Source organism: Vitis riparia, chromosome 15 (assembly GCF_004353265.1).
Source record: "Vitis riparia cultivar Riparia Gloire de Montpellier isolate 1030 chromosome 15, EGFV_Vit.rip_1.0, whole genome shotgun sequence".
Lineage (NCBI taxonomy): Eukaryota > Viridiplantae > Streptophyta > Magnoliopsida > Vitales > Vitaceae > Vitis > Vitis riparia.
In genome coordinates, this window is record NC_048445.1 from 656338 (window position 1) to 681246 (window position 24909).

At 32.4% G+C, this 24909-nt stretch overlaps 3 protein-coding genes and 1 long non-coding RNA gene across 5 annotated transcripts; 1 reads left to right on the forward strand and 3 right to left on the reverse strand.

The window, feature by feature from the left end:
* Positions 1-2718: 2718 nt before the first annotated feature.
* Positions 2719-3523, reverse strand: LOC117931817 (heavy metal-associated isoprenylated plant protein 47-like). The gene is made up of 3 exons (XM_034852885.1): positions 3497-3523; positions 3321-3402; positions 2719-3185 (listed from the first exon to the last, which is right to left on the reverse strand). Exons 1-3 carry the CDS (start codon positions 3500-3502, stop codon positions 2914-2916), a joined length of 360 nt encoding a protein of 119 aa, XP_034708776.1. The 5' UTR covers positions 3503-3523; the 3' UTR covers positions 2719-2913.
* Positions 3524-9166: 5643 nt separating this feature from the next.
* Positions 9167-10017, reverse strand: LOC117932759 (heavy metal-associated isoprenylated plant protein 46-like). Its single transcript, XM_034854087.1, has 3 exons — positions 9940-10017; positions 9764-9845; positions 9167-9636 (listed from the first exon to the last, which is right to left on the reverse strand). The coding sequence occupies exons 1-3, from the start codon at positions 9943-9945 to the stop codon at positions 9359-9361; spliced, it is 366 nt and encodes a 121-aa protein (XP_034709978.1). The 5' UTR covers positions 9946-10017; the 3' UTR covers positions 9167-9358.
* Positions 10018-17602: 7585 nt separating this feature from the next.
* LOC117931556 (putative threonine aspartase) lies at positions 17603-24674 on the forward strand. Of its 2 annotated transcripts, XM_034852532.1 has the most exons (11): positions 17603-17805; positions 19313-19363; positions 19864-19984; positions 20199-20283; positions 21264-21345; positions 21499-21628; positions 21773-21939; positions 22431-22594; positions 23481-23604; positions 23694-23798; positions 24456-24674. In XM_034852532.1, exons 1-11 carry the CDS (start codon positions 17674-17676, stop codon positions 24546-24548), a joined length of 1254 nt encoding a protein of 417 aa, XP_034708423.1. In that variant the 5' UTR covers positions 17603-17673; the 3' UTR covers positions 24549-24674. The 2 variants fall into 2 exon arrangements, with proteins under 2 accessions (XP_034708423.1, XP_034708424.1); XM_034852533.1 differs by lacking the exon at positions 24456-24674 and having other exon boundaries at positions 22431-22599; positions 23694-23785.
* Positions 23953-24459, reverse strand: LOC117931557. Its single transcript, XR_004654066.1, has 2 exons — positions 24339-24459; positions 23953-24235 (listed from the first exon to the last, which is right to left on the reverse strand). It is a non-coding gene; the product is annotated as an uncharacterized LOC117931557 (long non-coding RNA).
* Positions 24675-24909: the final 235 nt, after the last annotated feature.

The window sequence follows — 24909 nt, forward strand, 5'->3', positions numbered from 1 at the left end:
AATGGTCTTTTGCTGATGTAACTGTTTGTTGGGATCTTCTATTGTATGACTCTTGACCCTGACTCTTGACCCTATGTACCAATTTATCATCAGGAGATTATAGGCAAATTCCACCGCGTAATCACCAGTGGGTGAGTTGTCACATCGATAAAGACTAGCATTATTCTATGCCAATGCACAAAAGGTTTGTGGATTTTAAAACAATAAACGTACCATTATAGGAGAAGTCAAGAAAAGTAAAAGTAACTAAGAGGGTCTCGGGGGTTGACCTACTACAAATAAATATATATATATATAAAAGTTGATGAATTCCCAATTTTAAACCTTCCATACTCTAGGAATATCAGTCTTTACCTTTTCGTGTTTCCGGTTTTTGTAATGTTGATAATGGAAGGGATATGCTGCTTTTCAACATATGCTCCAAACATGGCACATATCTTCCCTCCTCCAGTTGCATGCCTCTTGAAGTCTATAGTACATATGAGAAAAATGTGTAGCAGAATTAAACCACCAAATTTAGGAGAATGTGAGCCATAGGCATTTTACCATGTATCTTCACTTATTAGGGGTTTCACATTCCCATTTACAGTACTGATGATAATAATTGCATTAAAATATAAGTGCTTAAATAGAGAACATGCTGTCTGTGTTGGAAGCTGTTTTCAAAACGATTTTCTACTCTTTCAAACAAAAAGTAATTTTTTTAATTTATTATGAAAATATGTTGTTTTTTAAAAACGTATTTAAGATGTCTTCAATTATCTTTTGTAAACTACTTTAAACAATGATGAAAATATTAGTAATTATGGATATATTGATACTTCCATTTTATAGATATATCTATATCATAGATATATCGATAAATATTTTGATATAAAATACTAATGAACCTAAAATTTATCAAAACTTATGAAAATATAAAAATAAAAAAACTCTTAAAAATAAAATTATAAGTATAACAAATATTTTTAAGTTGATTTCTACAAGAAATTGATATATGTATAATATAATTTATCATATTTTGTAATAATATTATATGAATCGGTAAAAAAATATGAATTTTATAAGTGTACACTAATTATTAAATTATATAAAATATTATTCAATAATAATATTGTGATATTTTATTATAATATATCTAATTTAAAAATATATTTAATATTAAAATTATAATTTATTTAGTTCAATTGTATTAAATGATATAAAATAAACAATGATATCTATATAATTTTTAATATATTAATGATATTAAAAACACTATAAAGAAAATTATCACAATAATTTTTATATTTTTGGTAATCAATTAGATGAAAATTTTTCATTTAATTATAAAATAATTATAATTAATTTATTTTTTAAATATTCTTTTAATATTATATTTATATGATGAGTTTTAGTCTATATATATTTGGTGCAACCTACATGATAAGGGGCAAGCTTGACCCGGTGGTTGGTTCAATGCATGGTGAACCTTTGGCTGCAGTGCCCATGTTGACTGCCCCAAAATATCACGAAATATGACAAAAAATCATGAAGTTTGACCACATAGCCCATTAACTGCCCTAAAATATCCCGAAATGGCAGCAAAAAATCAGTAAAATGCCAAAAAAATCAATGAAATTCTCGCTAAATTATCGAAATATCGGTACATCGATAGTTCTCTCCTATATATTATGTCAAGGTCCACCGAAACTCAATATTTTGGCACTATATCGCAATATTTTAATTGCAATAATTTAAGTAACAATTGAAAAAAAATTGAAAAAACTATTTTTTATATTCTAGTTTTTCAAATAAAATTTTATTTTTAATAACAATTGAAATTGGTTTTTAGACTTCTCGTAAAAACAGCTTTTTTATAACTATTTTCCAAAAACGTGGCCAAAAAAACCATAATGTTCACTTGAGAACTTTGGAATGACCTTGATGACTCGATTACTTTTCATATCTCATTTTACACCTGGTATCAAATTAAAGTTGGAGAAAGTATAGATGATCATTAAAGTTCTTTGCCTTTCCTCTTCCTTTTGGATTAGTCTTTATATTTCTGTGTCCTTTGTTTTTTTCCATTTTCTAGCTTGAGTGACATGTTGAATCTTAACCATAACATACATCTCTTGAGGCACAAGTCTATCTTATTCCTATAAAAGGAGAACATCACACTACAATGTGCCCTTCTTCAAAATGTTTCGAACTTAATCTTCAAATTTGATTTATCAAAACACATCCCACATATTTTGTAATTTGGTAGTTGAAACTATTTAATTTTCATATTAAATTAGTATCTCCTTTTGTATATATGAATAATGAGAGTATAAGACCGATTGGTAGGATTTTTTTTAGATAGAGTTAGGCAGTTCATTAAATAATAATTACATTTGATATTTAATAATAAATTCTAAAAAAAAGTTATAATATTTAGATACATATGAGAAGCATGTGATTATTTCTCACCAATAGTAATCTTTATCGGTTTGATAAGATTTTTTTAAAATTTTTAATAATACACACTTTACACGTCATTTTATTATTGATTCAAATGTTGGTAGTTACCCAAATAAATAGTGGGTATGAAAGAACAACCTTTAACAGACATGTCAACTTTTATAAATATAAAATTATAAAATTTCATGACTATTGAATCTTACGTCATACTTTCAGTTTTCAATCTATAGTGTAAAATAAGGAAAGATGCTGGAGTTCTTGTTCATGGTAGATCATTAAATTATAGCTTCATTTTCAACAAAATTTATATTCTTCAAACAAACTACATATCTAATTTTAACATAATACAATACAATAATTCTATTTTCGATTCTACTGAGGCACAAGTCAATTAATCCCCATTCCTGCAAAATGAGATTTGTATTACAAATATGAGTACTCCTTCTTGTTGGTTGGTTTCCATGAGCTTCACATGATACTGCATGGTTCACTGCGGTTATCTGGAACAACTGTGTAATAATACTGCGGCACACCAGCTTGAACAGTTGGCCAAACCATCGGCTGCACCCCAGGTTCAGTCATCTTCTCCTCCTCCTCCTTCTCCACCGATGAGACGCTTAAAAGTTCAGCAAACCTGACTTTCTTCCTTAGTAGACATGTCAAGTTAACTGAATCTAAGCTATCACCAATTACTACAATTTGATCATTGTCTTCACCTCCAAAAGCTATTGATTCAACACCTGTCCCACCAAAAATTCAACCAAAAGGCACTGTTATCTAATTTAATACTAAGACTCTGTTTAATAATAGTTAAACTCACACCAAATGATCAGCACAGTACAACTGTACAAGCAAATTAAAACTACATATATTACCTGGTACACCAACTGCAGCCTGCATAACTTTGGTCCTGGACTTCTTTTCACCACTGAAGCTGACCTTGATCACTACTTTTTGCTGCAAACCCAACAAAAATTATCACGACACCTATATATCAACTACTTGATCAGGAGAACTGAAAATTAAACTTTCTAAAGCATACAAAACATACCTTCATCCTCTCTATCTCTGTTAATGAAATTATGAGGTGTGGTTTTTTGTTGTGCAAGTCTGTGACTTTCTATGTCCCAAGTTGAGGTGATTTATAGGCGAGTACGAACCGCGTAATGGCCATGTGGGTGCACTGACCGCATAAAATATTAGTGTGTTTACATTGATAAAGAGTGAGTACTCTTCTTCCAAGTTCCATCCCATTGCTGAAAAAGACAGGGTTTGTGAATTTTAAAACAATTAACCATTGACAGGGAAGTCAAGAAAAGTAGAGTACTGATTAGAGGGGCCTGGAGGCTGGCCTCGTGCCTAAAAGAAGAACCTTCATAATTCACTATCCTTTGATCGTATATACAAAAAAGTTGAGTGTTTGGAATCTTCGTCTTTTTATCTCTTGGAATAGTGAATGGGTGATGATGACAGGGTTATATATGTTGATCTTGTCATTTCATATATAGACATCTTTTTTGACTGAGTACTGTATTAACAACCCTTGATATTCATACTCGTTAGTTTTTACCATAATATAGGAGGAGCCACCCTCACAGTGGCAAAGCTTAATGTGGGACAACAATCGTCATTGCAAGTGGCTCTGATTTTAGATCATTGGATTATTGGCACAGTTTTTCTGATATTACACTTGCTGTTGAAAATTAATGCATCTCAAGCCCCTTTCCCACCTAACAAATTTCAAAAGATCAAAGGTTTCCAGAGAAGTACAGCCCAAATACGGTTTCTGTCACAATATTTTTAAAACATAGGTTTTTTTTTTAACACTTTGTTCTTCTCAATTATTTTCAAAAATCAAATTCTATGGGAGAACTCAAGTATTAAAAACAGTTTATATAGCCAGGCTAAACTTACCTCAACGCCAATCAAGAATCTCCAAGGAAATTCAAGAATTCTTGTTATATGCTCAATCCAAGGTCCATTGAAGGAATCAATAGAATACACACAATATACTTATATATGCTACCAAAATTCTTAATATGGAAAAAAAACACTTCAATTTTGTTTTTGAAATACTCTTTTGCCAAAAAAATTTTTACCAAACATGCCTTTTAAGTTACAAATAGTTCCGAAACATACCCTTAACTTTCCAACACCAAAACTCTCTACCTCTTCTTGGCTCATCAAAAGAACAAGCTTACTGTATTGAATTATTAATTTAGGTAGACATTCAATTAGAAGCATGTAAAACTTAAAATGCGAAATAGAGTAACTTAAAATGCGAAATAGAGTATTTTCAGGGATGGAAGCCATATATATTAAACTAAAGTTTAATATCAATCTTAATTATTGGTGGGGTTTCATTGCACTTATCACATTGTTCGGACCTTGATAATATTTTTATTATTTTACTTTAATTATATCATTCACAAGTGTTTTAAGTGAAATTGTATAATAGAATTTTCACATAGTATAAACAGTCTTATTATTTTCAAAATAGAAAAGATGATGAATTTTTAACAAAAAAATAATTTAATAATGAGAATAAAATTAGTATTTAAAAATATATGTATATTTTTGTTTTTTTTTCAAGATTTATTTTCAAAAACATTTTTTCTAAAAATTATTTGTAATGTTTTATTAAAAAAAAAGTGTTATAAAACAAGGACAAATACAATGCAAATCAAAGTAGTAGAAATGAAATATATCTTACTTTGATATATAATAGGGAAGAAGAAATCAGAAAAGAAAGTTGAGAAAGTTGAGAGAATGAAAAACAGAGAGAATGAGAGAAAGTAAGAAATTTCTTTCTTGCTTAGGGATACATATTACAAGGGATGAAAAGCCCTTTTATAGGCTTTCCAAATGACTTCCATTAATATTCTCATTAATGAATATTAATGGAACTCATAAATAATGCTTAATTAACATTTATTATAATTAATGTGGTGGCATTCATTACTTCAATTATAACACTTCCCCTTGGATGTCCACCACATTGAAAAATATGTCTCATTAAAACCTTACTACTAAAAAACCCTATGGGAAACACTTAGCGAAGAAAAAAGAGTGCAATATTCTTATAATTCTTTAAGTTGCTCTTAGTATGTTAAAACTGTCTTGTTAAAAACCTTGTCAGTGAAACCCAGTAGGACAAAACCTAGTTGAAGGGAAAAAAAGTATAGTACACTAACACCCTTTTACAAGCATACTCCCCCTCATGTCGAAATCTTTGAGTTGACGCATTTCAATCCTATATATTAACTTCTTGAATATTGAGGTTAGCAACGATTTTGTGAATAAATCTGCTAGATTATTACACATCAATTTCACCACTCTTCTGGAGTTCATGAGTATAAAAGAAGTTTGGTGAAATGTGTTTAGTTCTATCTCCTTTAATATAACCTCATGTTATTTGTGCAATGCAAGCAGCATTTTCTTCAAATAATATTGTCAGGTCACCTTTGATAGAGAAGAGTCCACATGATTCCCGAATATGCTGGATCATAGATCTTAGTCATATACATTCACGACTTGCTTCATGAATTGCCAATATGCTGAAAAATGAGTTTCATATCACAATGATTGCTCTGCCGGGTGATATTTTCGTGTCTAATATAATATTGCTTTAAAACCCCCAGATATTAGGCCCTGATCACAGCTTTAAAAACATCCACCATACATATATAAATGTCAAGAATTTTGTCACTTATCCGATGTGAAATATGTAATCACGGAGGTCGTGTGCAACTCTAAATATTATTTGTAATGACCTATTTCCAATAATTTAAATATTGTCTATTTTGAACTCATAGAACAATCACAACATATCTACATGATTAAAAGAAGTCTATATATAATATTATGAATTTTTTCCTCTTTCCACGTGGAATATCACATGCACCAATGGAACTTATCTACATTAAATGTGATATAACTGAAAATGAGTTCAAGTATCCATGCCTTCTTAGGACACATACCTTCATCTTTCTTCGAGCAGCATGCAGAATTTCCCAAATGGTCTTTTGCTGATGTAACTGTTTGTTGGGATCTTCTATTGTATGACTCTTGACCCTGACTCTTGACCCTATGTACCAATTTATCATCAGGAGATTATAGGCAAATTCCACCGCGTAATCACCATGTGGGTGAGTTGTCACATCGATAAAGACTAGTATTATTCTATGCCAATGCACAAAAGGTTTGTGGATTTTAAAACAATAAACGTACCATTACAGGAGAAGTCAAGAAAAGTAAAAGTAACTAAGAGGGTCTCGGGGGTTGACCTACTACAAATAAATATATATATATATATATATAAAAGTTGATGAATTCCCAATTTTAAACCTTCCATACTCTAGGAATATCAGTCTTTACCTTTTCGTGTTTCCGGTTTTTGTAATGTTGATAATGGAAGGGATATGCTGCTTTTCAACATATGCTCCAAACATGGCACATATCTTCCCTCCTCCAGTTGCATGCCTCTTGAAGTCTATAGTACATATGAGAAAAATGTGTAGCAGAATTAAACCACCAAATTTAGGAGAATGTGAGCCATAGGCATTTTACCATGTATCTTCACTTATTAGGGGTTTCACATTCCCATTTACAGTACTGATGATAATAATTGCATTAAAATATATGTGCTTAAATAGAGAACATGCTGTCTGTGTTGGAAGCTGTTTTCAAAACGATTTTCTACTCTTTCAAACAAAAAGTAATTTTTTTAATTTATTATGAAAATATGTTGTTTTTTAAAAACGTATTTAAGATGTCTTCAATTATCTTTTATAAACTACTTTAACAATGATGAAAATATTAGTAATTATGGATATATTGATACTTCCATTTTATAGATATATCTATATCATAGATATATCGATAAATATTTTGATACAAAATACTAGTAAACCTAAAATTTATCAAAACTTATGAAAATATAAAAATAAAAAAACTCTTAAAAATAAAATTATAAGTATAACAAATATTTTTAAGTTGATTTGTTCAAGAAATTGATATATCTATAATATAATTTATCATATTTTGTAATAATATTATATGCATCAATAAAAAATATAAATTTTATAAGTGTACATTAATTATTAAATTATATCAAATATTATTCAATAATAATATTATGGTATTTTATTATAATATATCTAATTTAAAAATATATTTAATATTAAAATTGTAATCTATTTAATTCAATTGTATTAAATGATATAAAATAAACAATGATATCTATATAATTTTTAATATATTAATGATATTAAAAATACTATGAAGAAAATTATCACAATAATTTTTATATTTTTGATAATTAATTAGATAAAAAATTTTATTTAATTATAAAATAATTATAATTAATTTATTTTTTAAAATATTCTTTTAATATTATATTTATATGATGAGTCTTAGTCTATATATATTTGGTGCAACCTACATGATAAGGGGCAAAGTTGACCCAGTGGTTGGTTCAATGCATGGTGAACCTTTTGGCTGCACTACCCATGTTGATTGCCCCAAAATATCACGAAATATGACGAAAAATCATGAAGTTTGACCACATAGCCCATTAACTGCCCTAAAGTATCCCGAAATGGCAGCAAAAAATCAGTAAAATGCCAAAAAAATCAATGAAATTCTCGATAAATTATTTAAATATCGGTACATCGATAGTTCTCTCCTATATATTATGTCAAGGTCCACCGAAACTCAATATTTCATTATTTTGGCACTATATCACAATATTTTAATTATGATTTAAGTAACAATTGAAAAAAATTGAGAAAACTACTTTAAATATTCTAGTTTTTCAAATAAAATTTTATTTTTAATAACAATTGAGATTGGTTTTTAGAATTCTCGTAAAAACAGTTTTTTTTATAAATATTTTCCAAAAACGTGGCCAAAAAAGCCATAATGTTCATTTGAGAACTTTGGAATGACCTTAATGACTGACTACTTTTCATATCTCATTTTACACCTGGTATCAAATTAAAGTTGGAGAAAGTGTCTCCTCTTCCTTTTGGCTTAGTCTTTATATTTCTGTGTCCTTTGTTTTTTTTCCATTTTCTAGCTTGACTGACATGTTGAATCTTAACCATAACATACATATCTTGAGGCACAAGTCTATCTTATTCCTATAAAAGGAGAACATCACATTACAATGTGCCCTTCGTCAAAATGTTTCGAACTTGATCTTTAAATTTGATTTATCAAAACACATCCCATATATTTTGTAATCTGATAGTTGAAACTATTTAATTTTCATATTAAATTAGTGTCCCCTTTTGTATATATGAATAATGCAAGTATAAGGGCAATTGGTAGAATTTTTTTTAGATAGAGTTAGGTAGTTCATTAAATAATAATTATATTTGATATTTAATAATAAATTATATAAAAAAAATTGTAATATTTAGTATGTATGAGATGTATGTAATTATTTCTCATCAATAGTAATTTTACCGGTTTGATAAGTTTTTTTAAAATTTTTTAATAATATAAACTTTACACTTGTCATTTTATTATTGATTCAAATGTTGGTAGGTACCCGAAATAAACAGTGGGTATGAAAGAACAACCTTTAACACATGTCAACTTTTATAAATATAAAATTATTAAAATTTCATGACTAATGAATCTTACGTCATACTTTCAGTTTTCAATCTATAGTGTAAAATAAGGAAAGATGCTGGAGTTCTTGTTCATGGTAGATCATTAAATTATAGCTTCATTTTCAACAAAATTTATATTCTTCAAACAAACTACATATCTAATTTTAACATAATACAATACAATAATTCTATTTTCGATTCTACTGAGGCACAACTCAATTAATCCCCATTCCTGCAAACTGAGATTTGTATTACAAATATGAGTATTCCTTGTTGGTTGGTTTCCATGAGCTTCACATGATACTGCATGGTTCATTGCGGTTATCTGGAACAACTGTGTAATAATACTGCGGCACACCAGCTTGAAGAGTTGGCCAAACCATCGGCTGCACCCCAGGTTCAGTCATCTCCTCCTCCTCCTCCTCCTCCTTCTCCACCGATGAGACGCTTAAAAGTTCAGCAAACCTGACTTTCTTCCTTAGTAGACATGTCAAGTTAACTGAATCCAAGCTATCACCAATTACTACAATTTGATCATTGTCTTCACCTCCAAAAGCTATTGATTCAACACCTGTCCCACCAAAAATTCAACGAAAAGGTACTGTTATCTAATTTAATATTAAGACTCTGTTTAATAATAGTTAAACTCACACCAAATGATCAGCACAGTACAAGCAAATTAAAACTACATATATTACCTGGTACACCAACTGCAGCCTGCATAACTTTGGTCCTGGACTTCTTTTCACCACTGAAGCTGACCTTGATCACTACCTTTTGCTGCAAACCCAACAAAAATTATCACGACACCTATATATCAACTACTTGATCAGGAGAACTGAAAATTAAACTTTCTCAAGCATATAAAACATACCTTCATCCTCTCTATCTCTGTTAATGAAATTATGAGGTGTGGTTTTTTGTTGTGCAAGTCTGTGACTTTCTATGTCCCAAGTTGAGGTGATTTATAGGCGAATACGAACCGCGTAATGGCCATGTGGGTGCACTGACCGCATAAAATATTAGTGTGTTTACATTGATAAAGAGTGAGTACTCTTCTTCCAAGTTCCATCCCATTGCTGAAAAAGACAGGGTTTGTGAATTTTAAAACAATTAACCATTGACAGGGAAGTCAAGAAAAGTAGAGTACTGATTAGAGGGGCCTGGAGGCTGGCCTCGTGCCTAAAAGAAGAACCTTCATAATTCACTATCCTTTGATCGTATATACAAAAGTTGAGTGTTTGGAATCTTCGTCTTTTTATCTCTTGGAATAGTGAATGGGTGATGATGACAGGGTTATATATGTTGATCTTGTCATTTCATATATAGACATCTTTTTTGACTGAGTACTGCATTAACAACCCTTGATATTCATACTCGTTAGTTTTTACCATAATATAGGAGGAGCCACCCTCACAGTGGCAAAGCTTAATGTGGGACAACAATCGTCACTGCAAGTGGCTTTGATTTTAGATCATTGGATTATTGGCACAGTTTTTCTGATATTACACTTGCTGTTGAAAATTAATGCATCTCAAGCCCCTTTCCCACCTAACAAATTTCAAAAGATCAAAGGTTTCCAGAGAAGTACAACCCAAATACGGTTTCTGTCACAATGTTTTTTAAAACATAGGTTTTTTTTTTAACACTTTGTTCTTCTCAATTATTTTCAAAATCAAATTCTATGGGAGAACTCAAGTATTAAAAACAGTTTACATAGCCAGGCTAAACTTACCTCAACGCCAATCAAGAATCTCCAAGGAAATTCAAGAATTCTTGTTATATGCTCGAGCCAAGGTCCATTGAAGGAATCAATAGAATACACAAAATATACTTATATATGCTACCAAAATTCTTAACATGGAAAAAAAAACACTTCAATTTTGTTTTTGAAATACTCATTTGCCAAAAAATTTTTTACCAAACAAGCCTTTTAAGTTACAAATAATTCAGAAACATACCCTTAACTTTCCAACACCAAAACTCTCCACCTCTTCTTGGCTCATCAAAAGAACAAGCTTACTGTATTGAATTATTAATTTAGGTAGACATTCAATTAGAAGCATGTAAAACTTAAAATGCGAAATAGAGTATTTTCAGGGATGGAAGCCATATATATTAAACTAAAGTTTAATATCAATCTTAATTATTGGTGGGGTTTCATTGCACTTATCACATTGTTCGGACCTTGATAATATTTTTATTATTTTACTTTAATTATATGATTCACATCATTCACAAGTGTTTTAAGTGAAATTGTATAATAGAATTTTCACATAGTATAAACAGTCTTATTATTTTCAAAATAGAAAAGATGATGAATTTTTAACAAAAAAATAATTTAATAATGAGAATAAAATTAGTATTTAAAAATATATGTATATTTTTTTTTTCAAGATTTATTTTCAAAAACATTTTTTCCAAAAATTATTTGTAATGTTTTATTTTTTTAAAAAAAAAAGTGTTGTAAAATAAGGACAAATACAATGCAAATCAAAGTAGTAGAGATGAAATATATCTTACTTTGATATATAATAGGGAAGAAGAAATTAGAAAAGAGAGTTGAGAAAGTTGAGAGAATGAAAAACAGAGAGAATAGGAGAAAGTAAGAAAGAATGAGAGAAAGTAAGAAATTTCTTTCTTGCTTAGGGATACATATTACAGGGGATGGGAAGTCCTTTTATAGGCTTTCCAAATGACTTCCATTAATATTCTCATTAATGAATATTAATGGAACTCATAAATAACGTTAATGGTTTCCATTAATGAGTATTAATGGAAGTCATAAATAATACTTAATTAACATTTATTATAATTAATGTGGTGGCATTCATTACTTCAATTATAACACTTCCCCTTGGATGTTCACCACATTGAAGAATATGTCTCATTAAAACCTTGCTAGTAAAAAACCCTATGGGAAAAACCTAGCGAAGGAAAAAGAGTGCAACATTCTTATAATTCTTTAAGTTGCTCTTGGTATGTTAGGACTATCTCATTAAAAACCTTGTTAGTAAAACCCAATTTGACAAAACCTAGTCAAAGGGGAAAAAAAGGTACAGTACACTAACACCCTTTTACAAGCATACTCCTCCTCATGTCGATATCTTTGAGTTGACACATTCCAATCTTGTATATTAACTTCTTGAATATTGAGGTTGGCAACGATTTTGTGAATAAATCTGCTAGATTATCACTTGAGCATATTTGTTGCACATCAATTTCACCACTCTTCTGGAGTTCATGAGTATAAAAGAATTTTGGTGAAATGTGTTTAGTTCTATCTCCTTTAATATAACCCCTTGTTATTTGTGCAATGCATGCAACATTTTCTTCAAATAATATTATCGGTTCACCTTTGATAGAGAAGAGTCCACATGATTCCCGAATATGTTGGATCATAGATCTTAGCCATATACATTTACGACTTGCTTCATGAATTGCCAGTATTTCTGAATGATTTGATGATGTGGCCACTATTGTTTGTTTGACAGATCTCCATGAAATAGTAGCACCATTGCAATTAAATACATACCCTGTTTGTGACCTACCTTTATGTGGATCTGAAAGATATCCTGCATCTACATATCCAAGCAATTGTTGCTTTGATTCCCTTGAGTAAAATAAACTCATATCAGTAGTTCCGCGAAGATAACGCAATATATGTTTGATACCATTCCAATGTCTTCGAGTTGGAACGAAACTGTATCTTGCTAATAAATTGATAGAAAAAGCAATGTTTGGACGTGTACAATTGGCAAGATATATAAGTGCACCAATAGCACTAAGATATGGTACTTCAGGATCAAGTAATTCTTCATTTTTTTTTACAAGGACGAAATAGGTCTTTTTTCACATCAAGTGATCGGACAATCATTAGAGAACTTAAAGGATGCGCTTTATCCATATAAAAATGCTTCAAAATTTTCTTAATGTATGTTGATTGATGTACTAAGACTCCATTTGGAAAATACTCAATTTGCAGGTTGAGAAAAAATTTTGTTTTTCCGAGATTTTTCATCTCAAATTCCTTTTTCAAGTAATTTGTTGTTCTTGTGAGCTCTTCAGGAGTTCGAACAAAATTTAAGTCATCAACATACACTATAATAATTGCAAATCCGGTTTCTGATTTCTTAATGAAGATGCATGGACATATAGAGTTAATCACATATCTTTATTTTAGCAAGTATTCGCTAAGGCGATTGTACCACATGCATCCAAATTGCTTTAATCCATACAAGGATCGTTGTAACTTGATTGAGTACATGCTATGAGGCTTTGAACTATTTGCTTCAGGCAATTTAAACCCTTCAAGGATTTTCATGTATATATCATCATCCATGGATCCGTATAAATATGTTGTAATAACATCCATGAGACACATATCCAGTCCTTCTGAGACTACCAAACTAATTAAGAAACGAAATGTGATTGCGTCCATGACGGGAGAATATGTTTCCTCGTAGTCAATACTAAGTCTCTGCGAGAAACCTTGTGCTACTAATCGCACTTTATATCTTATGATCTCATTATTCTCATTGCGTTTTCGTACAAATACCCATTTGTACCCAACAAACTTTAAATCTTCAAGTGTTTGGACTACAAGTCCAAAAACTTCTCGTTTTGTTAATGAGTTTAACTCTGCCTATATAGCTTCTTTCCATTTTGGCCAATCATTTCTATGTCGACATTCTTCCACATTTCGTGGTTCGGGATCTTCATCTTATGACATCAGAGGCCACTTGGAAAGCAAAAATATTGTTAATAACAATATTATTTCAATCCCATTTTTCTCTCATGTGTACATAATTTACTGAGATCTCACAATTTTCAGGTACTTGTGCCTCTTCAGGGGCTTCTAGTTCAATATGTGCCTCTTCAAGGGTTTCTTGTTCAATATGTACCTCTTCAAGGACTTCTCGTTCAATATGTGTCTCTTAAGGGGATTCTTATTCAATATGTGCCTCTTTAGGAGCTTCTTATTCAATATGTGCCTCTTCAGGGGTTTCTGCATTATTTGTGCCTCTTTTAGGGCTATAGATTTATCAAATTGAAATTGGTCAGTCATTTTAATGGCATTTTCTAGAGTGTCAAGTTTTTCTTAGGTTCTCCTCTTCCGGGAGTTACATCCTTTGAGTTGACAAGTCTACCACGCTTCAGGTGTATCTTAGATTCATTTGTTAACTGTCCTACAGGGACATCAATCCGTGCTAGAGTATTTGCATCCGAAATATGTGACTTTGTCACTTTCTTTGTATCAATGAATGCATCTGGTAATTGATTTGCAAGATTTTGCAAATGAATGATCCTTTGAACTTCTAGTTCACATTGATTTGTACGAGGATCAAGATGGGTCATAGTAGATGCCTTCCAACTAATTTCTCGTCATTCTTCAGGAATCAACTTTTCTCCCTCTAATGACAGGAAAAAACTCTCATTAAAATGACAATCCGTAAAGCGGGGTGTAAAAACATCGCATGTCAAATGTTCAACATATCTTATGATAGATGGAGAATCAAAACCTACATAAATCTCAAGTCTTTGTTGGGGACCCATTTTAGTGCATTGTGTAGGTGCAATTGGTACATATACTGCATAACCAAAGATTCGTAAGTGAGAAATATTTGGTTGTTTTTCAAGCACAAGTTGTGAAAGGGAGTATTCATGGTAAGTTGTAGGTCGAATACGGACTAAAGCTGCAACATGCATAATAGCATGTCCCCAGGCGGAAGTAGCTAATTTGGTTTTCATTAGTTATGGTCGAGTTATTACTTGGAGACGTTTGATGAAGGATTCTGCTAAACCATTTTGGGTATGAGTATGAGCAACAGGATGCTCAATATTTATCCCTACTGACATGCAATAGTCAATGAATGTTTGAGAAGTAAATTTGCCAGCATTATCAAGGCGTATTGTCTTAATTGGATAATCTGTAAATTGTGCTCGTAATCTGATTATTTGTGCAAGAAGTTTAGAAAAGGCAACGTTACGTGTAGAAATGAGACAAACATGTGACCACCTAGTAAAAGCATCTATTAAGATCATAAAATAACAGAATGGTCCACATGGTGGATGGATAGGCCCACATATGTCCACATGTATTCTTTATAAAAAGACTGGTGACTCAGATATGACTTTAGTAAAAGATGGTCTAACTATCAATTTACCTTGTGAGCAAGCAGCACATGAATATTCATTGGGCAAAAGAATCTTCTGGTTCTTTAGTAGATGAACGTGTGAGTGTTCGATTATTCGACACATCATTGAAGACCCTGGGTGACCTAGCATGTTATGCCAAAGGACAAAAACTTTTGGGTCATTGAACTTCTAGTTCACGACAACATATGATTCAATAGGCTTTATAGTTGTATGATACAACCCAGAGGAGAAAGCTATGAGTTTTTCCGTTATAAGCTTCTGACCAGATATAATGGAAGTAATGTATAGATATTCTACATTATCTTCATTCATAGTTTAAATATGATATCCATTTCTACGGATATCTTTAAAACTGAGCAAATTTCTTCTGGATTTGCTAGAATATAAAGAATCATTTATATGGAATCTAGTTCAATTTTGCAACATTATGTTTGCTCTTCCAGAGCCTTCAACTAAGTTTGTAGTACCAAATATGGTACTTACATTAGCTTTTATTAATGTCAATTCGAGGAAATATGTTTTATCTCAAAGAATTGTGTGCATGGTCGCACAGTCTACGAGACATACATCATTCTCATTCATCTTGAGACCAAATAACACATGGATTTCAGATATAACTAAAAAAAAACAAGGCATAATGTAAATAACAAAAGAAAATCAAATGTAAATATGAGACATAATAATATATTATTTCATACATAAAGTAACATCAATCAATGTTAATTTTCTCATCATTTATCAAATGGTTTCATTGGGACCTCCAAAGAAATCAATGTCATAGCAGGTTAGGTCCAATCCATCACCATCGGTAAAGTTCATATCTATCTCTTTTCCTTTTGCTTTTATTGATGCTTGGTACAAGTCGACCAAATGTTTGGGTGTATGACAGGTACGCGACCAATGTCCCTTCATACCACATCTATAACAATTATTCTCATGGTTCTTATGAGGTTTATCTTGTAAACGCTTCTCATTTTCTTATTTTGTCTCAGTATTGTTCCACTTCTGGTGGTACAATGAGACTTTCATTTTCTGAGAATTATTACTATAAGAACCATGGTATTGGGGATTTCTTCCACGACCATGACCACGTCGTCGTCCTTGTCCAGGTCCACGAGTTTGGGATGATATTGCATTCACTTCAAGGAATGGTTCAAATCCAGTTGAACAAGACTGGTGATTTCTCGTCAAAAGCTCATTATTTTGTTCAACAACAAGAAGACTTGATATTAATTCAGAATATTTTGTAAATCTACGCTCTCGATATTGCTGCTACAGGAGCACATTCGAGGCATGCAACGTAGTAAAAGTTTTCTCTAATATGTCTTCTTCTGTGATTTTTTTTCTCCACACAACTTTAATTGAGAGCTGATTTTGAAAAGTGTGGAGTTGTTTCACTAACAGTTTTAAAATCTTGCAACCTTAGGTGCATCCAATCATATCGAGCTTTTGGGAGAATCATAGTTTTCTAGTGGTCATATCTTTCCTTCAAATTACTCCATAGAGTAAAAGAATCCTTTACTATAAGATACTCATTTTTTAAACCTTCATGGAGGTGATGACGAAGAAAAATCAATGTTTTTGCGTGATCCTGCAGGGATGCTTGATTTCCTTCTTTGATCGTAGCTCCAAGGTTCATTGCATCAAAATGTATTTCAACATCAAGAATTCAAGATAGTTCTTTCCCAAAATGTCAAGTGCCACAAATTCGAGTTTTGTGATATTTGATATTATCAAATAACTTCAAATATATGACAAAACAATATTATTAGAATCAATTATAATAACTTGATAGTATTAATATAACTTTGATTATAAACAGAATCAAATAATTTGTTTATAACTTTTAAAAATATGTAACAAAACAAATCAACAATAATATAAATATGTAAAATTTTATTCTACATAAATAACTTCAAGTTTAAGATACAAGAATTACCTTCAGAGCAATTCGTGCTAATAACATGTTGTAAAACAAGGACAAGTACAATGCAAATGAAAGTAGTAGAGATGAAATATATCTTACTTTGATATATAATAGGGAAGAAAAAATCAAAAAAGAGAGTTGAGAGAATGAAAAACAGAAAAAATGAGAGAAAGTAAGAAATTTCTTTCTTGCTCAGGTATACATAGGGGATGGGAAGCCCTTTTATAGGTTTTTCAAATACCTTCCATTAATTTTCCCATTAATGAATATTAATGGAACTCATAAATAACATTAATAGTTTCCATTAACGAGTATTAATAAAAGTTATAAATAATACTTAATTAACATTTATTATAATTAATGTGGTGGCATTTGTTACTTCAGTTATAACAAAAAGGTTATTTTTCTTTAAGAAATCCAAACAGAGCCTAAACCCGCCCATTAACCCAAACCTAAACCAGAGCCTTGACTTTTGCCCTCAGTTACAAACTTACAGTTTCTCTCTCTTGGTAGAAGGCATCAATGGCTGAGCAAAACCCTAGATTCTTCGTGGCAGTTCACGTTGGCGCTGGATATCATGCGCCTTCCAACGAGAAATCTCTCAGGTCTGCGATGAAGCGCGCTTGCCTCGCTGCTGCTTCTATTCTTCGCAAGGTCTTCTTTCAATCCTTTTTTTTTATCGTTTATCCTATGTTTAATTGCCGAGAAAGTTGTGGAAATTTAATCGAATTTAAGCTTCGAAGCTTACATGGAAAGTGAAAACTCATACTCAACTGTTTAGTGGAGGTGTTTGTTTTCTTTTCCTACATTTTCTCAGTTACCAATCTGCATTGTTTCTGTTTGGATTGGGAGAAAACTGAGGAAAGAGATAGAAAAGAAGCGAATTGTTATTTCTCTCTCTCTCTCTCTCTTTTTTTATAGGGAACGATAAATTTATTAATAAGCCCCTAACGAAAGGGCAACACCCATGTAGACAGGACGCGTACTAAGGGGGGTGCAAAGGCAAAAGGAAATGGCACCCCCTATCAACAAGTACCCTACCGGTCAATGAAATTTAACATGGACAAAGTTCCCGCATTGAGAGACCTTCTTGATCAAAGCAAAAGGGCACATATACAAATGATGAAGTTAAATAAAGGGAAGCAATCAACACCCAAACAACCGCTAGACCACTGAAACGGGGAATGAATAAAGATGTCTTGGAAAGATTAAACCCGTCGCTTTAACTTATCAAAGGTCCTTTGGTTTCACTTTTGCTAAATTGTCCAAAACAAACATAGAAGGGTCATTTCTCCATGTTTTACTTCTTTCTTCCCCATAATACTCCATGCTACCCCTATAATACCTCTCCAACTGAAGAAGGATATGGTTGACAGATTTCTCATTTCCTTTACACAAGAAACACCAGCTAGTTAAAAGGCTTCCTCGTCTTCTCAATTGATCCAGCATCAAAATCTTCTCACAAGTTGTCTCCTGTATAGAAAAAAACTCACTTTTGCAGTTATCCTCAAACACTATCATTCCTTAGCTAGGCAAATCCTATAGGCCCGTTGTTTTCTTTTTCCCTTTTTGCTTGCCTGTTTTGCAGTATTTGTATATACCATGTGTATTCCAGTGTGTCCTATTTCAGGCTCTTATGATATATTATAAACTGGTCCAAAGTAAGAATTTTACCCCAAACCTCTTCTCAAGCAAAGAAATTCTCTTTTAGGGGCGTCAACAAACCCCAAACCTTTTGCAAGAAAGGTAACATCATTCATCGGCTCCAAAAAACGAATAAAAAGATTTAATTGAGAATTACCATCCCTGAAGCCCCTCCAAACAAAACTGTTCTCATAATTTCCTTGTACCCATCTCTCTTGAAGCTTTGAAAAGATAGATTCTATGCTATATAACTTGAAAAGAGAAAAGTTTTGGATTTGAGAAGTTCATTAAATTTGGTCATCTCTTCTCTACTAGCTTGCCTGTTTGGTGCCATATGTTTACATCATGTGTACTTTGTTGTTGCACCATTTGCTTAGACAGCTATTAATATGCATACACTTTTTGCCTATCAGAAAAAGGGGAAAAAAAGGTTCATTAAATTTGGTCATGCTGTTATACCGTGAGTTTATGGATGAATATACCCTTTAATTCATGTGTTTTGTTTGGTTTAATTTAGGGCTCTGGTGGATGTATAGATGCTGTTTCAGCAGCAATTCAAATATTGGAGGTATCTCTCTCCTGCTCTCTCCCCCCGCCTTCCTCCCTGTATCTATATTCTAGGGCTTAAACTCCTTTCTTTGGGAGTAGAATCAATTTGTTATAATATTTGAAAAACTGATTCTAAATATAAATGCCCATGGTTTAAACTAGGTTCAAGATGAACTTTGTTTGCAATGTAAGTTGAATAACCTTTTTGGAAGCTCATACAAATTTGAATAAGGTTAAATTCATACAAGCTTTAGAACTGATGAATTGAACGAACTCTTGTGAAGGTAAAAAGGAGGTAAACCAGAAAAACATGTTACCTCTTGACCATCAACCTGTTTTCCTGATCTCAGATACCAATAGGATGAGATGTTCCAGTTGCCATTGAAATTATAGTATCTGTTGGAATCCAGTGATTGTCAAGGTTCTCTCCATTCACTTGATGCTCACTTCAGTGCTTTTGTGTCTCCTCTTTTGACTTTGTTTTTTCTTTTGTGTGATCATTAAAATGTTTTATTTAAGGATGACCCAAGCACAAACGCTGGCCGAGGCTCTAATTTGTCCGAAGATGGTCATGTAGAATGTGATGCCAGTATCATGGATGGTGATTCTGGAGCATTTGGGTCTGTTGGAGCTGTGCCAGGTATTCCCGAGGCATAATGTACATAGTTTATCATCAGGAAATCATTTTCTTGCTGGGTTGCTTAAAGGCTTTTGCTTTTGCATCATCGACTATCATTTCTGTTGGTTTTTTCTGTTTTATAAATATTTTAGCACTTTTGTTTTCACTTTATAAATTTATGTTTTACATTTTCCCTGAAGTTACTAATTAAACCATTTCATTAGTTGTAGACCAGGTGTTCGCAATGCCATCCAAATTGCTACTTTATTGGCCAAGGAACAGATGTTGGGATCCTCCCTGCTTGGTCGAGTACCTCCCATGTAATGATTACTCTCTGCCATGCTTGCCTCTTAAATCTATTGGACAGGAGTACCTTTTTTACTTGAAACATTGCCACAGTATCTTTGTTTTATTTGATTGAGATTTTTTCTTGTATTTCTTGTGTATATAAGCTGTGATTTTATGGCTTTGAATTATTTGTCCCCTACATTGTCCTTTGAGAATCGTAGGTAAGACATGACTTTATATCTGGTCCCTTAAGCATGCTGTGTGCTTTCAACAAAACCCACCTCAAGCAAATCAAAACCATAGGACAAAGATGGCATTCATTGGATAAGTTATGAAGTGTTGCTCTATATTTAAAATTCAAATGAAATGCCCTTTTGATATGAAAGAAGCCAATCATAGTATGATGAAAAAACGATATGTTAGCATCTTGAACTTTATAGGGCCACAAACAAAATGTTTGTGCATGTCTTATGCATTCATTGCACATGTTGAACTATTTCAAGTAGAACTTACTGAAGTTCCAATGTCAGGATACTTGTGACTGATATGTTGTTTAGGTGGGTTTGATTACTTTTCGGATGTTATATTTTTGCATGCATATTATCATAGAAGTATTGGTTTCTATTTTTCCCTTCACTCTTGGACCACTACAGCATTCATGTCAGTTCCCAATCACCTGGGAGGACCATCTCAAAGTTTGGTAAATTCTTTGGAATTTGTACTAGCATCAACATTGCATCAGAAGTCCCTTCTATTTCTGTTGGTTAGACCTATTTAGGGATATCATAGATGATGTCATCAGTTCTATTTTTAATTTGCTGCACTTGATCTTATTTTGGTGTGAGAGTAGTTTATTTCAAAATTCTGATGCATTAATTTGCTTAGTCTTTTAACATCTGAAGAAAAACTAGTTATGTTATTGAATGGGGACCAAAGACTCCTTTGTTTCCCCTGTTTTTTTTCCCTCTTTTTCATTTTAATTTACACATGGAGCATCTTTTTTGTTTCCCAGCTTCTTAGTTGGTGAAGGTGCTCGCATATGGGCAAAGTCCAAGGGTATTGATCTACCAGCAACTATTAAAGAGGCTGATGAGGTTAAGACTTACTGAAATTTCCATTTTATATAAATCATTATTCTTTTGTTGAATTTAACAATTTTAGAATTCCAAGATGACAAATCTCTTCACCATAGATTCTTTCTGATATTCTGGGATGGGTTAATCATACATGTTCATATTTGGAAACAGTGGCTGGTGACAGAAAAGGCAAGACTACAATGGCAAAAATATAAAGCAATGCTTGATGATGCCATGGCTAAGAAGAAAATTTCTTCTGTGGTACCCTTTTGTAGTCCTCAGGAGACTGCTGTGTTATCAGGTATTCCATCACTGTTATACGTAGATCATCAATCATTATCTTCATGTGAAGTGATCCATAAATCTAACTTCCCTAGGTGATGAAACTGATCCTCCATTCATTTGCGCGCTCATGCAATTAATATTGGATGTATTTGTGTTTTAGAATTGGAAACTCAACCTAGTGATTCTTCAAACGGAAATGAAGGTGGCCAGTCATCGGTGCTGAGTGCATTGGAAGATGACTATATTATGGACACTGTTGGGGTTATTTGTGTCGACACTGAAGGACACATAGCATCTGGGGCCTCAAGTGGTGGCATTGCACTGAAGGTGATGAATGTTTCTTATAATCACTTTGAATAAGAGCAAAAAAAATAAATGTTAACACTTGTCATTTTAAGAAGACATCAGTGATTTGGTAAAGTAGATGGCATCTCACATGAGGGTGTTACATGTTTCCCCTACTTGCAACTCTTTATGGTATAAGCCTTAGGATTGTGCTTGTGAGTGTTCAGATGTTTTTCTTGTGTAACCCTCAGATTTGAGATCACCTGGAAAACCTAGAATGTTAATCTCTTGATGCTTTCTTTTTTGGGTCTTAGTATTAATAATAAGCATTTAAGTTTCACCTTCATTCTTAAATGTTTTTTTTTTTTTTAATTTGAAATTTGAAAATTTTGATTCACTGTTTGCCAGAAATGAGAGCTTATGCACTTTGAACCTGACATTTTGATATAAATAAATTGGCTTCCAGTAATTTAGCTACAACTGCTTTAGCTCTTTTTTTTTTTTGGTTTTTTACCTTTCACTGTTTCTAACAGGTTAGTGGTCGTGTGGGACTGGCAGCAATGTATGGTTCAGGTTGTTGGGCATCTTCCAAAGGTCCCTTTGGGGCTCCATTTATAGTTGGCTGTTGTGCTACTGGTGCAGGAGAAAGTTTAATGAGAGGATTTGCAGCTCGGGAGTGCTGTGTCTCATCATCACTGTATGGTCAGCTTTTGGTTAACCTTTATCAGAAATATGTTGTTTTCTTGATATGGAAAAAGCTTCATTATCAAGTTATAAGTTTTACCTCCAATAACATGGTTCGTGTTATGGAATTCTAGTTTACCAAACATGGGTAATTTGGGATTCTCCATTTTCTTTTTCAAATCTATAAGAGTCTTGAAGTTTTAAGCTTGGAGCAAGGAGGATCTTAGATTCTGCAAAACAGTTGTGCCTTGAATACTCGGGAAAATTTGAAGCAAAGAAATGGGTGGTTTTTGAGGATTGTAAAGACTATTAGAAGAAACCATAAGTATGGTATCTTATTTTTGAGATTGGACTCAGAAGAGATGATTAGGGGAGTGATTTATATTAGCTTCTTATGCCTCTAGGCCCTCTACTACTGCACATTTTGTTGGGATCTTATTCTTATATTTTATCCAGTACTCTTCTCTATATCAAATTTTATGTAGGGGAAACTTTTTTTGTTAAAGCTGAATAGCTTTAGGTTAGGACTTACAAGTTGAAGTCAAGAAACTGTCTTAAATGCCAGAGAAGTTTCTCCCATGGTAAACCTGAATAGCCACATCTGATCTAATCCGTGTCTTTACAGGTTCACTTAATGTGACTAGTGTAGAAGTGAATTATTTCAATACTATAAATTGACATGATTATAGTTATAAGATTCAGAATAGCAGCTTGTGTCTGCATTCTGAAAAATTGAGGGGAAAAAGGAAGAATAAAGAGAAGAATATTTGCTGATTTTGACGTGTTGCTTTGTTTTAGTTTTATTATTTTGTTTAGTCAAGATATGTGTTAAAGCTGTAAATCTTTAGCCATCTATAACCCCAGTTGGTGATCATGACATGGTTATCTTCCTCACACAGTTCTCAGGCAGGCCCTGCCTCTGCATGCACCAAAGTTTTACGCTCCGTTGTTCAAAACAGCAGTCAACATGGTACTGATAAAAGTGCTGGAATTCTACTTGTGCAAGCTGATGCTCCAATAACAGTGAGCTACCAACCAGATGCTCTCTCTTAGTTTTTCCAAATATATTCTTTATGTTCTTTTGTCATTTGTTTCTGTATTGGTTGCTGTAGGCCCCCCAGAATTCACCAAAGCTGAAAGCTATAGAGATTGCAGCTTCATACTCTTCCTTATCTTTTGGAATAGGTTATTTTGGAAGCTCTATGGAACGGCCCAAGGTATCACAATCGTTGTTCATTTTATGCAATTTAATTTCTAATGGAACAACCACATTCACCTCAAGGCCAAACCTTAGATCCCTATTTTTAATCTCCCTAGTTTGATTTAGATCCTAGTTCCGAGTGTCATTTCTTCTTCAATTGAATGCACATATCATATTAACACCCAGTGGAATAATTATGTCGGACAGTACCTGAATTGGGACCAGCTATCCTTGTCCCAACAAGAACTACATGAACATTATTTTCAAACGTACAATATAACAAGCAACTGAAGCATTACGCAAATTATACCCATGAACTTTTGAACCGGAATCGTAGAGATTATTGAACTCAATCGTGGCCATGATCAATGGTAGGCTCTCTCCTGCTCAACTGGCCCCCCATGAATTTCCCATCAATACAGAGAGTTGAGATCAGGTTGAGGGGGAATTCACCTGAAAAACCCAGCATAGGACTTCAAGTATATCTAAAATTGATTGAGCATAACCCAAGAAATTTGAATAGAACATTTTGAGCTGAGTTAAGTTAGATACTCACCAGGTCCTCCGGATTTGTTTTTTTTGTTTAATAGCTTCCAAGCATTGTGCTCACATGCTTCTGTTGGTTCTTGAAAATGTGGCACGCATTCTATTTATATGTTGCAATTTCTTTCAGGTTTCAATTCTCAGGAGTACAAAGCAGCAAAGCAGGACTGGAATGGATCATTTTGAAGCACGAATTGATGTCTCTGCTGGGAAATCGTTATAATGGGAATCCCATCTTGAATAAATTTGGATTAGCATTCAAGTTTAAAAGAAAACCTGTACATTGAATCTTATGTTGATGACAAAAGAGATTATTTATTTTGTGGCACTGCCTTTATTCGGCCGTATACACCTGATGCTATGTTTTTTATTTTGTTTACCATATAAAATTAAAGAAAATTAAATATAATCAAAATTAGTTATAATTCTATATATTTTTAAATTATTTAATTTTTATATACATAAATAAAAATGAATGAAAATTTGAAAAAGGTTATATGTAAAATAATTTATTAATTTTAAATCTATTTTATATTTTTTTTCTTTCCTCCTATTTTCTGCACTTTATTTTCTTATCCTTAAAT

Bases quoted from the DNA above. Each gene is read 5' to 3' on its own strand.
- LOC117931817 (XM_034852885.1), bottom strand. The intron at 3,186-3,320 runs GTAATATATGTA...TTGGTGGGACAG, and splicing joins GGCTGCAGTTGGTGTACCAG to GTGTTGAATCAATAGCTTTT.
- LOC117932759 (XM_034854087.1), bottom strand. The intron at 9,637-9,763 runs GTAATATATGTA...TTGGTGGGACAG, and splicing joins GGCTGCAGTTGGTGTACCAG to GTGTTGAATCAATAGCTTTT.
- LOC117931556 (XM_034852532.1), top strand. From the start codon at position 17,674: ATGGCTGAGCAAAACCCTAGATTCTTCGTGGCAGTTCACGTTGGCGCT. The intron at 19,364-19,863 runs GTATCTCTCTCC...GTTTTATTTAAG, and splicing joins CAGCAATTCAAATATTGGAG to GATGACCCAAGCACAAACGC. The intron at 22,595-23,480 runs GTATGGTCAGCT...TTCCTCACACAG, and splicing joins TGCTGTGTCTCATCATCACT to TTCTCAGGCAGGCCCTGCCT.